Source organism: Photinus pyralis, unplaced genomic scaffold (genome assembly GCF_008802855.1).
Source record: "Photinus pyralis isolate 1611_PpyrPB1 unplaced genomic scaffold, Ppyr1.3 Ppyr1.4_unclustered_Scaffold1158, whole genome shotgun sequence".
NCBI classification, from domain to species: Eukaryota; Metazoa; Arthropoda; class Insecta; order Coleoptera; family Lampyridae; genus Photinus; species Photinus pyralis.
This window is the reverse complement of record NW_022170963.1, coordinates 7,888-19,422: the sequence shown is the minus strand read 5'-3', so window position 1 is coordinate 19,422 and position 11,535 is coordinate 7,888. Positions and strand designations below refer to the sequence as shown.

Here is an 11,535-nt window from a genome sequence, read left to right as displayed (position 1 = left end):
AAAAGAAATTAAAAATGTAAAGATAACTCTAGTATTTGTGTTATAATGCATACTTTGTGCAACGTGACCCCAATGAGGTCCGGAGATTCTTGATGCCGTACTTCCAAACGTTGAAATTCCTCGTAAACCTAAGCAAATCTTACTTGAAAAGAATGTGTACAAGGAAACGTCTACGTACCTAGGCCTTGCGTTGGAACAGGTTGACGCTCGGCGTCTTCGGTATTCACTGCATTGGTTTCATTCGGTTTGACTACCACTAATGAACTGACCGGTGTAACAAAGCTGTACTTGAGAGCTAAATCTAAAGCTTTCTTTTTCCGTTGATTTTCCTCGCCTTCTGACGTCTCCTTCTTTTCGAGTAATTGTTTAATGCTCAGATATGCCCAAATTCTTTCCATATTTGAAGTTGTCGTTGTAGTTACGACAGGTTTAAGAGAAATTCGCCCTCGTCTTCCAATACCGTCAATGACTGGAGTTGGAAATCTGGCACCGCAATAACCGGCAACTACAATTTCGGACCCTTTAAAGTGTATGGGAAATTGTGTGTTGGTAATATTAGCGGCGACGGTCGATTCGTATTTGAAGGTAACGTCTGACAATAATGGGGATGAAACTAATTGGTAGAAGTCCTGAAGTTGTAGGGAGGCGTCGTCTGCTTCGTAGATGTGTTTCGAAAATCCAAAGTTCCGCGAGGCTAACTTTTGCAAGAAGTTCTTGTCAGCGCCATTACCGAAGGATAACGAGAAAATTGGCGCTCTTTTTGCTTCAGAGTTAAATTCGCTTATCTGCAACAGGGCGATTTCAGTGAACTTGCTTTGAGGGATAATCTGCATTTACCTTGGAAGTGATATCTTCGGTGGTTGCATCTGTGGGGTCTCCATCGGTTAAAAATATAACTATTGGCTGACGTCTTAAGTCGTTAGAATCGCGTTGTCTATTTCTCTCCAACTCGACCAATCGTAAGGCAACTTGCAAAGCTCCAAACATGGCCGTTGAGCCTTGAGCAACTAATTTGGAGACTGCCGCTTTAGCCTTGCGGATTACATCTGAATTTGCTGGGAAAGCACTTGGAAATGAAGCATTCTGAAAACGATTCAATATGAGTTTCTACAAAGCATAACAATTAGACTCACCTCTAACGGTACCGATGTTTGTCCAATGTGTTCATAATATCGACTGTTTGCACGTGGATACCACGTGCTTTTTTCTGGATTATCCAGGTCCCACACCTTTGTGTTGCTGTTAAATTCCACTAAACTGATCAAGTCACTTTCGTTCAGTTGATCGACAATGCTGTTCATCGCTTGAATAAGTTGCTGTATCTTTTGCCCCCACATGCTACCACTGGTGTCTAGCACAAAAACTACATGCTTCGGTAGAGGGTCTAATTCTTTCGGGGCGAAGAAATGTACAAAGTATCCATCTTCAATCAGAACCTCTCCACCACTCGGATCTCGCTCAACATCGTACTGCACTACAAATTGTCCAGAAAGACCGTTCTCTTCTTTCGTTCCGAGTACACGTGCGAACTCCTTTTGCCGTTCGACATTTGGACTAAACTTGACAACTGCCGCGGTATCATTGAATATTTCTATATCGGCTCTTGGATCGAGTTCTGGCTTGTCGGTCCCGATTTCGTTTCCTGAACGTAGAGGTGGCGCCTTTAAGTCGGTAATTTTCCTACTTTCCGCAATTACAACTTCGACACTAAGATCTTTAACGGGCTGGCCCGGATGGATATTAATAACCTGCTCGTAGTGACTGTCTTTACGATCCAAAAGCTGCTCGTATGTCAAGTAGAAGACTGCCTTTGACTCTGGTTGGATATTTACGGATACCACGAATCGATTGGAATCACGCGCGCTGACTGCCACATGGGCCGCACCCATACCACTCGCTACCGCCTAAATTGCGTTTATTTACAAAAATGTCACTGATACGAATGTTCCTCTTACCTGGTCATAAACGCGCTTAGCCTCCTCTTTCTCCTTAACGTAAGCTGTATAATTTTTTCCATCAATTTCCATAATAAAACCGGAAATGAAGGCGGTTTCTGGTAGGATTACTGAGAAGACGGCCTCCTGAGGATTGTCTGCCGAATTTCTAACTCTGCTTACGATAGTTGTATGGGCGAAGCGATTGCGGATACTAGATGTGATGCGCATTTGATAGATCTCGGGGACGGTCGTATTCGGAGTATTTTTGCCCTAGGAAAGTACCGTACAACTATGCGCCGAGCCAAAGACGAAGAAATAAATACCTCTTTATCACCACCCTCATAAGAAGAACTCACAACTAGAGCTCCATTAATGTGTGACACCATGGCACACAACCATATTGTCGCGATAAGCAGCATTCTGGCTTTTGGATGATCTTAAAAATGATTCTTAAAAAAAAGGTATATCACTTAAAGCTATACTATTTCAAACACAAGTAAACTATCCCAAGTGACGATGGTATGGAATGAGTCTAACTGTAAAAGGTCTTACCGTTGCCGAAGAATCTTAATTTTCACAGTGAAACAACTAACTGAGTATAAACTTCATTTAAGGAAGGTTTAATTTATATTCTAATTATCCCACCATAATTACTAAAAGTATGCACGCAAGCTTGATTACAAGAAATGAATAGTGTAATCGGTTATCAATTTAAATGTAATTACCCAACAAAATCTTGGAATGAAATAAATTTAGCCAAACCTACAGTGAATGTTATTGAAAAGCGACTTATCTATACCAGTCAGTTTATTTATAAAACTGTTTATAGAAGACGACACATGTTTGATATTGATAATATAATTAGTACGAATTAATGAATTTTTGCTTAACGTTTACGTACTTTTCAGTAAATTTTGGAAACCGTGCGTACTTACTACTTAGGTTCTTGTATTCTGGTTTTCCCTTCGGATCAATGCTTTACGATAAAATTAGCATCTTTTATAATACATACTTTTTGAACAAGGTTCATTTTCCTGGACTCTGAAAATTCTCCATCTCTTAACGTCCAGAATGATGTATACCTCGCATTTGGGAATTTTTCATAGACAAATTACCTTTTTATTGTCTATGGGGATTATGTAACTGCGAGGTATGCAAAATGTCAACATTCATTCTTATCGATGCTTAGTGAACTATAACACAATGCATTCTGTTTCTTTACACTATGCTTAAATATGAGTTTTGAAGACAATTTTTTGTGTCATTTAGCAGTAGCAACAAATTCATTCATACCTATTTTGTGCTAATTTTGGAGACATAAATGATACCGAATCAATGTTCTGGAATTCCCAATAATAACAATTTTGTTTGGGTGATTTCAGTGTAATGTGTAATGTATTTTTTTAAATGCTTTGTGTACAGAAGAACATTAAAGTTCACAACTGCATATTTTTTTCAAAAATTGTAATGCTGCGCTAGTTTAATTTGTTCAATATGATTGCAACAAACGGATCTAATGAATTTGCTAGTGAATAGATACTTCTACTCGATTAGAATTAGTTGCTGTTAACAGATACAGTCTTCTAACATTTGAAAATGAAGGAATGAACAGTATAGAAGATTCAAAAATGTTTAGATCAACCAAATGGAACATTTTTAAGGCAACTAAAACAAAGATTCGTGTACCTATTCATCTGTTAAAACTAGAATCATTTTTTGCGTTTATTGGGAACGGTTTGACCTATTGTTTGAAATGTATACACCTCCTATCACCATATAATCAGTACCTACACGTATTTTCTAGTACTAAAATTAACGTGAATGTGAAATAGACACGACACGTATTTTATTTCAACGTATTCAGGAGGCGACGCTGGTCCATCCGAATAAGATTACATAAAAATGGAGCGAAATTTGGACCCATTCAAGACACTTTACCGTGTTTTTCCATCGTTCATTTTTTATACCTTCATTTTAGACAAACTGGTAGCACTTACTTCATCATACATCTCTTAAATTTTACATTTTGTTTTTTTTTTATAATCGTGTCATTTTAATCCTGCAATTGTGTCTTGTTTGTCTCTTATATGTAGGTATAGTGTCGTATATTATTTATGTTAAATTTATATACAAACCCTGACAAGTGTAAAGACTGTACGGTCTCTCAGCACAATAAATCAATCAATCAATCAATCAATCATACAGTATAATCGAAGGTATTTGCTGGAAACAATGAATATTGCATTTTTGTGTAAGAATTCTTACAGTGTGTGTTTTATTTACTATCTGATACCTCTAACGCCCATTTTGGAGGTATACCATTGCCGTAATATTAACATCAGTGCATACTTATTACACAAAGGGATCAAATATTTTTACTATTGCATAAAGATTTATGCTTTGTAATACTTTAACTTGAACCGAGTACAAAAATATCACTTTTGGAATCCCTTGTTAAAATTGTTTTGATTGGCTTCAGCAATAGGGAGGTCTCATACTTCTGTTTTACTTATAATTCGGAAGGCTTAATTACTCACTAACACGTGGCACAAGTAAAAAAATTGGAAAAATTAATTAGCGGAGTAATGGGCAAAATCATTTCGTGATTAGAAGATTTGAAAGAGGCTACCTCGGGACTAGGCTAGCGTTGTGACTTCAGCTGCACTCTAAACTCAGGCAAGTTCTGGATTTTTATTTTTATTTCTTTAAAAATGCACCGATTTTGATGAAATTTTTATGAGACGTTCTCTAAGCATCGATTTTGGAAAAATGACTTCTGGAAAGCGTTGCCGTCGAGATGCTCGTCGAGACCGTTCGATGCAGAGTGTCGAAGTTGAATCCGGCGACCTCGAGATTTGGTTCCAAAAGATTGTTCATAAATGGTTTGCGGTTTGCGAAAGTTTCGAAATAGTATAAGTAGGTACCTACTGTGTATTGTTGCGAGGATTATTTTGATGTGAGCTTCTATTTCATTTTATTGAATATTGAAGTAGGTATATGGGAACATTTTTCAGTTAACCGAGGATGTGGAAAATTACATTTGAGCAAAGTAAATGCCAGACTGGAGCCATATATAGTGCCGCGTTTATTTTCTTGTCAAGCCGATAAGAAGTTCACTGCAATTAATTTTGTAGACATAAATAACACCTAATCAATATTAGCTGGTTCAATTATAAATAAAAACAGATTTTCTAGATCTGACTCTATAATGCTCTAGAAGCTTTTCTTTTCCTATATAAGCGAATTTAATGGTGTTTGGTAGAATTAAGTTCCAAACTCGATGCCGAGAGTGATAAATAGCGAAATTTGTGCCTGTGTTATAAAATTGAGTACCTACAAGTGATAAATAATAAATTAATTGTTCTAAATCAATCTATTTAAGAACCGTTATAAATTCGTACATACATGAATCGGGTAATTAAATGTACGTTACGTCATTCACCCCCAAGGGAATTCGCGAGCTAATTGTAAACTACTCTTTCATTATATTCTAGAAACAATCAATCATGAGCTATATATTTTAAAAATCCTACTTCATTTCTCCTCTCTATCCGGTTTACGAGATCAACCCTTACGGCAAAATTTTGAAATGGCACTCGCTCTCAATAAAAGCGAGAATTTTGATTGATCCAATGTTGTGTTAAACCTGCAAGAGAGAGACAGAGAGGACGAAGGAGAACCGTAAAATACCGGTCCTTTGGCATTAATAACGGTACCGGTATCGGTTCCCGTTGATAAATGCAATCGGTTCCGGTTCTTTTCAGTTCTACACCAACTCCTGGCCCGTTTAATAATGACTATTTTCATTTATAAGTACGAAAATAAATCTCGCACTAGCATTAAAAAATAAAGTCCTCAATTTATCACATTATTTTTACCAACAAAAGATCTTCAAACTTTGCCAGAGAAAATGTATTTTAAAAACTACGCAACCACATCTCTACAATCAACAACTTTATCAATGAGGTATCGAAGAGATTGAAAGACGTTTCTTTCATAACGCCAATTAAAACCGTTAAATAGATTTAAACTTTAATGAATAAAAAATATATAAAACAGTAGAGCTTATATTTTTTTTTCTTCAGGAAACATGCCGAACACTTTACGTGGGGCAGCAAACACCAGCAAACCTGAAATAAAGACGAATTAGCAAAACTGGATAATATTGGATATTATGAACTCGTACTCGTTTTTCAAGACACAGAAGTGATCATAGAAATCAGTCACCGTTGGAAGTACTGCTTGATGGCAATTGTGAAGTAACTTGCACTGTCCAGGTTGGTTATTGGTTGCTTTTGGACATGCTACATAGGGAATGGTTTCATTGAGTCCCAACTTGTACGACCCTAAATTTGAAGATTAGTAAATTTGTGTTTAACTGATTAATGAGCTACTAACCTATAGGTGTCTTTACCATCCCGTCCTGAAGAATGTTGGCCAGCCAGGAGAAAGTTTGTAGCAGACTGCTTAACAGCACCTCGGAGGGATCCAGGGAGGGAGCTAAAGATTCTGTTAATATTAGATGTGCTGTGTGCACAGCTGGGATGATTACTCAAAAAAAGTAATCGAATACATTTATACATTTTATACATTTAATTACAGTAATTGATTAGGTACTTCAGAAAATTGGTATTCAATTACTGATTACAATTGTAATCGTTTACTTTAGCATTGTAAGTACAATGACTTTTATTTTTTAATTTAGGTAGATCTTACACGTATCCATATTGTTTAAAGTTCGTTGGATTGCATTGTTATTTTAAAGATGTTTCGATAAAACCAGATATTCCATAAGCAAGTTAAAGATCTATAGTAACCGAGCACTTGGAAGTACAATTTGGAATATAATATGTAGGTATACATGCTTCACCGAATTTTTACTAAAGATGGGCGAAATTGCAAAGTAGTTCATCCACCAATAGAATCAAAACAAATAAGTACAACAAACGCAGAGGTAGATAACCAAATTGCTCCATTGTAATCATTGTTACCTTAGTATTCGTGATTACTTTTGTATTCATATGATTGCCATATGATTACTAATTACGATTAGGTACTATTGAGAAAAGCAATTAAATTACAATACTAATTACAGTAGGTACTTAGTTACTGATTACGGATTACACAGAAAGTAATTAAATACTGTAATTAATTACAATTGTAATCGATTACTTCCTAGCTCTGGCTGTGGGAGTGAACTGTTAATAAATTCTTTGTGAACAATGAAAGAAAAATGTTTCTTACACGGACCAATTGAAATTGGTTCAGGAAGTGCAAGTGGCAGCGTGTCGTGACGATAGCCGGGTGGTCCTGGCCGTCCTGCTGACATCCCATAATGAGAACCAAAACCTGGTGGTCCTGCTATGCCTGGTAGACCAGGTAGTCCTATTGGTACTCCTGCTTGCATACCGTAATGCGCAGTGCCTCCAAAACCTACTAGAAATGTTAAGCAAAAAAGAGAAGTATAAGACTCACCTGAGAACGTTGGCCGGCGTTTAGCTTCCTCCGCGTCTACAGCTTGGGTGTCATTCGGTTTTACGACAACTAACGAGCTGACCGGTGTCACAAAGTTGTATTTCAGTGCCAAATCTAACGCCTCCATTTTCAATTGATTTTCATCTCCTTCTGTAGCTTCTTTCTTCTCCAGTAATTGCCTGATGCTCAAATACGCCCAAATTCGTTCCATGTAAGACGTCGTCGTTGTAGTTACAATGGGTTTGAGAGTGATTGGCCCCCGTATCCCCAAGCCTTCAATAGTCGGCATCGGGAATCGGGCAGTACAGATACCTGCAACTACAATTTCTGAACCCCCAAAGTATATTGGGAATACAGTTTTGGTAACGTTTGTTGCTGTGGTGGACTCATATTTGAATTTGACGTTGGATAACAATGGAGACGAAACTAATCTGTAAAAATCTTCAAGCTGTAAAGAGGCGTCGCCGGCTTCGTAAATGCGTTTTGAAAATCCTGAATTGCGAGAGGATAATTTTTGTAAAAACTCCCTATCTGCACCGTCACCAAAGGATAAAGCGAAAATCGGCGCCCTTCTAGCTTCCGAGTTAAATTCGGTGATCTACAAAAACCACAGTTTTAATGGTTTCTGCTTAGAATTATGATACCTTGGTAGTTAAATCGTTCGGGCTGGCATCTGTAGGTTCTCCATCGGTCAAAAATATTATTATTGGTTGACGTTTGACATCGTTAGCTTCGTCTTGCCTCTTTCTCTCCAATTCCACTAACCGTAAAGCAACTTGTAGGCCACCGTACATGGCCGTAGTGCCATCGGCGTTCATACTGGAAACTGCTAACTTTGCTTTACTAATGATTTCGGCATTAACCGGAAAGGCATCTGGGAACGTTGCATTCTGAAATTAATTATACTATAATAATTGATACTAAACATATCCTAGAAGTTTACATCTAACGTCACAAGTGTGTTCACATCATGATCGTAATACATTCTGTGCGAACGAGGGTACCAAGTACTTTTTTCTGGATTATTCAAATCCCACACCTTTGTGTTACTGCTAAATTCTACTAAACTTATCAGGTCAGTTTCGTGCAATTGATCGACAATGCTATGCATCGCTTGAATGAGCTGCTGTATCTTTTGACCCCACATGCTGCCACTTGTGTCTAATACAAAAACTACGTGTTTTGGTAGAGGCTCCAAGTCCTTAGGTGCAAAAAAGTGGACAAAGTATCCATCTTGAATCAGAACTTCACCTCCACTCGGATCCCTTTCAACGTCGTATTGCACTACAAACTGCCCAGACAGACCTTCTTCCTCTTTCGTTCCAAATACATGCGCCAGCTCCTTTTGCCGTTCCACATTTGGACTAAACGTCACCACGGCTGCGGTATCATTGACGATTTCTATGTCTGCTCTGGGATCCAGTTCCGGTTTGTCCGTACCAATTTCGTTTCCGGAACGTAGAGGCGGTGCTTTTAAGTCTGTTATTTTTCTGCTTTCAGCAATTACGACTTCAACACTAAGATCTTTGACAGCTTGACCAGGATGGATGTTAATAATCTGCTCGTAACGGCTGTCTTTTCGACCCAAAAGCTGTTCGTATGTCAAGTAAAAGACGGCTTTCGACTCCGGCTCGATATTTACAGATACCACGAACCTGTTCGAATCACGTGCACTCACCGCCACATGTGCTGCACCTGCTCCGCTTGCTACTGCCTAAGTGGAATACTTTTGTTAAAAAAACGCTACCATGTTGGAAGATTTACCTGTTCATAGACGCGCTTAGCTTCCTCCTTCTCTTTAACATACGCCGTGTAATTTTTGCCATCGATTTCCATAACAAATCCCGAAATGTACGCAGCTTCCGGCAGCACAACGGAAAATACCGCCTCCTGAGGTTTATCGACGGAATTTCTAACTCTACTTGTAACTGTTGTGTGAGCAAAACGGTTGCGAATATTAGACGTGATTCGCATTTGGTATATCTCTGGAATGGAGGTGGTTGGGGTGCCTTTGCCCTAAAATTCGTTGCTATGTATGTTTCATACCGAGATCCTTTCGTTTGCTTACCTCTTTATCGTGTTTTTCAGTACTCACAACCAAGGCTCCATTTACTGCGGCAGCTAAATATGCCACCAAAATCAAAAACGCTTTTGCTGTGGGAGGCTCCATCCTGATATGGGGAGATAAACCAACGTCAGAAAACCAATGGAAGTAAGAGTTTTCCGATTTACTACGGTTATTTTTTTGGAGGTGAATATCTAATTATACCAAGTCAAACTTTTTTTTTAAAAACGTCTTAAGGTTTTTGAAATTATGAACCAAACGGCTGAAGATGCATATGGGCATAAAGTGGAGTGGGGTAGTTGAAGCATTTGCTAACATCGACAAAGCCGAATGGCTATTGAGTGTCTATTGGAAAGTTTAAGACCTACAATTACATGCGCTTACCTCTTAGTTTTCACAACTTTGTATTTTATATATAACAAAGCCTTATTTATTATAATTTCCCCACCATACCGACATATAAAGTACGCAACTAGGTTAATGAGAAATCTTGTATCTATGCATTTGATTTTCGTGGTACTGTGTGACCTTTTATCGGTCTAAAATTATCGTAGGTTAATACTAATGAAATGATTGAAGTTTCCAAAAAAAGGCGCTGTGACGCAATACGATAATTTGTTCAATAATAAAAGTTATTTACAAACATATTTGCGGGGGTATTCATTTACTGAAAGCGACTGAAATTTTGGAAGAGGTTTTGAAGAAATGCAAATCTTCGTGCTCAGGCTAATTGGCTACACTTATTATATTAGAATTGATATTGCTAACTGAATCGGGTCAATAGGTATGGCTATGAAATAAAAAAATTAAAAAAATCAACCTCAATGCCAACCTCCATTTGCTAACTTGACACCACTGAAGGGGTAAACAGCACGTCCTCAAAAGCAATTAGCGCTTTGGCGCGCACGTATAATTAATTGAATTCACAACTGCCTTGTTTTCCAGGTTGCTATGGATATATGGTTTCCGTAGCAACTTTCCACAGAGAAGTAGGATGACTCTAAAACAATAAAAATAAATTTGTTAGGTACATGCTACGTTATAAGTTGTGATTTAATATGTACTTTACCTTTATGTTAATAAACTTACTCACCGTCAGAACTTTGTCTATTCAGCGTAACAGAATTTCCAAAACGGGGTTGGTGAGCTCCATTTTGAATTATAAAGGTTCAAAAGTGGTGTTGGCCAGCTTCATTTTCATTAAAGATCACACATGAAAACCTTGTAACCTTTTCTAACGACTAGAGGGTGGTTTGTGTAATGGGTGAAAATATTTTCATTGCACATAAGTAATGTTTTTTGGCGTGAAGGAATAAAATTTTTTAATTAACTATATATAATGTATATTAGGTTTTGTAAACGTATCATTTGTTGTAATTTTAAATTTAGAATAGACGGGATGTACTTTGGCCGAAGAAAGATGTAAATGAGATGGTAATTTTATCCATGCGAATTAAGTCGTTGTGGAACTCGCATTGTAAGCGCATGTTTTTAACGCGTATTTTAAAAATTTAGAATTGTTTAGATAGTTTAGGTTTAGGTTTTTTTTAGGTTCAGCGTAACTGTAATTTATGGCTTTATTTGTGTTTTTAAGTAAAATAAATGCATTAAAATTCATGTAATTTTACAGTCGTAATTATTACCAAGATTAAGCTTTACTAACAGGAACAAAATGTTCTGAAATTCAAACGTACACCGAATTATGAAAATTGCGTAATTCCTCCAGATATATTATAGTATCAATTTCGGTAGTAAAATCTTGCCCAAATTTTGATTATTATCTGTAGAAATTAATGAAGTATCTGTGAAGACCAAATTTAACTAATTATTCCCTATTATTTACCCATTTATTTACCTGAGCTAGCTGGAAGTTTAAAAGTATAATTAAGGTAAGTTCCGAAATACACCGACATCGACGCTGAGAAACAAAGCAGAAGAAGAATATACACGGCAAATCATCGATAGTTTGTAACTGTCCGTTACATTTGTCTTGGGTAGCGTCGCGATCAGTGGATTGGACTACTAGTTCAAAAGTTACAGCCCTTTGAATTTTCTTTC

General features: G+C 37.3%; 2 protein-coding genes across 5 annotated transcripts; both read right to left on the bottom strand.

The window, feature by feature from the left end:
* Positions 1-5: 5 nt before the first annotated feature.
* On the bottom strand, positions 6-2,537 carry LOC116181588 (inter-alpha-trypsin inhibitor heavy chain H4-like; the record flags this gene model as incomplete). The annotated part of the gene is made up of 6 exons (XM_031501960.1): positions 2,261-2,537; positions 1,956-2,207; positions 1,134-1,904; positions 838-1,083; positions 179-785; positions 6-128 (listed from the first exon to the last, which is right to left on the bottom strand). Coding segments are annotated over exons 1-6 (2,095 nt in total), but the record flags the coding sequence as incomplete, so codon positions are not given.
* A 3,420-nt stretch (positions 2,538-5,957) lies between these two features.
* On the bottom strand, positions 5,958-10,021 carry LOC116181589 (inter-alpha-trypsin inhibitor heavy chain H4-like). Of its 4 annotated transcripts, none has more exons than XM_031501962.1 (10): positions 9,862-10,021; positions 9,481-9,643; positions 9,177-9,428; positions 8,356-9,126; positions 8,057-8,302; positions 7,413-8,010; positions 7,182-7,370; positions 6,336-6,437; positions 6,124-6,283; positions 5,958-6,067 (listed from the first exon to the last, which is right to left on the bottom strand). In XM_031501962.1, exons 2-10 carry the CDS (start codon positions 9,580-9,582, stop codon positions 6,040-6,042), a joined length of 2,448 nt encoding a protein of 815 aa, XP_031357822.1. In that variant the 5' UTR covers positions 9,583-9,643; positions 9,862-10,021; the 3' UTR covers positions 5,958-6,039. The 4 variants fall into 4 exon arrangements, with proteins under 4 accessions (XP_031357822.1, XP_031357823.1, XP_031357824.1 ...); XM_031501963.1 differs by having other exon boundaries at positions 9,481-9,583; XM_031501964.1 differs by lacking the exon at positions 9,862-10,021 and having other exon boundaries at positions 7,188-7,370; positions 9,481-9,832.
* Positions 10,022-11,535: the final 1,514 nt, after the last annotated feature.

Excerpts from the sequence above, each read along its gene's own strand:
- LOC116181589 (XM_031501962.1), bottom strand. The coding sequence starts at position 9,582 with ATGGAGCCTCCCACAGCAAAAGCGTTTTTGATTTTGGTGGCATATTTA. Across the intron at positions 8,011-8,056 it reads CGAACGATTTAACTACCAAG|ATCACCGAATTTAACTCGGA; the intron begins GTATCATAATTC and ends TGGTTTTTGTAG. Across the intron at positions 7,371-7,412 it reads ACGCCGGCCAACGTTCTCAG|GTTTTGGAGGCACTGCGCAT; the intron begins GTGAGTCTTATA and ends CATTTCTAGTAG.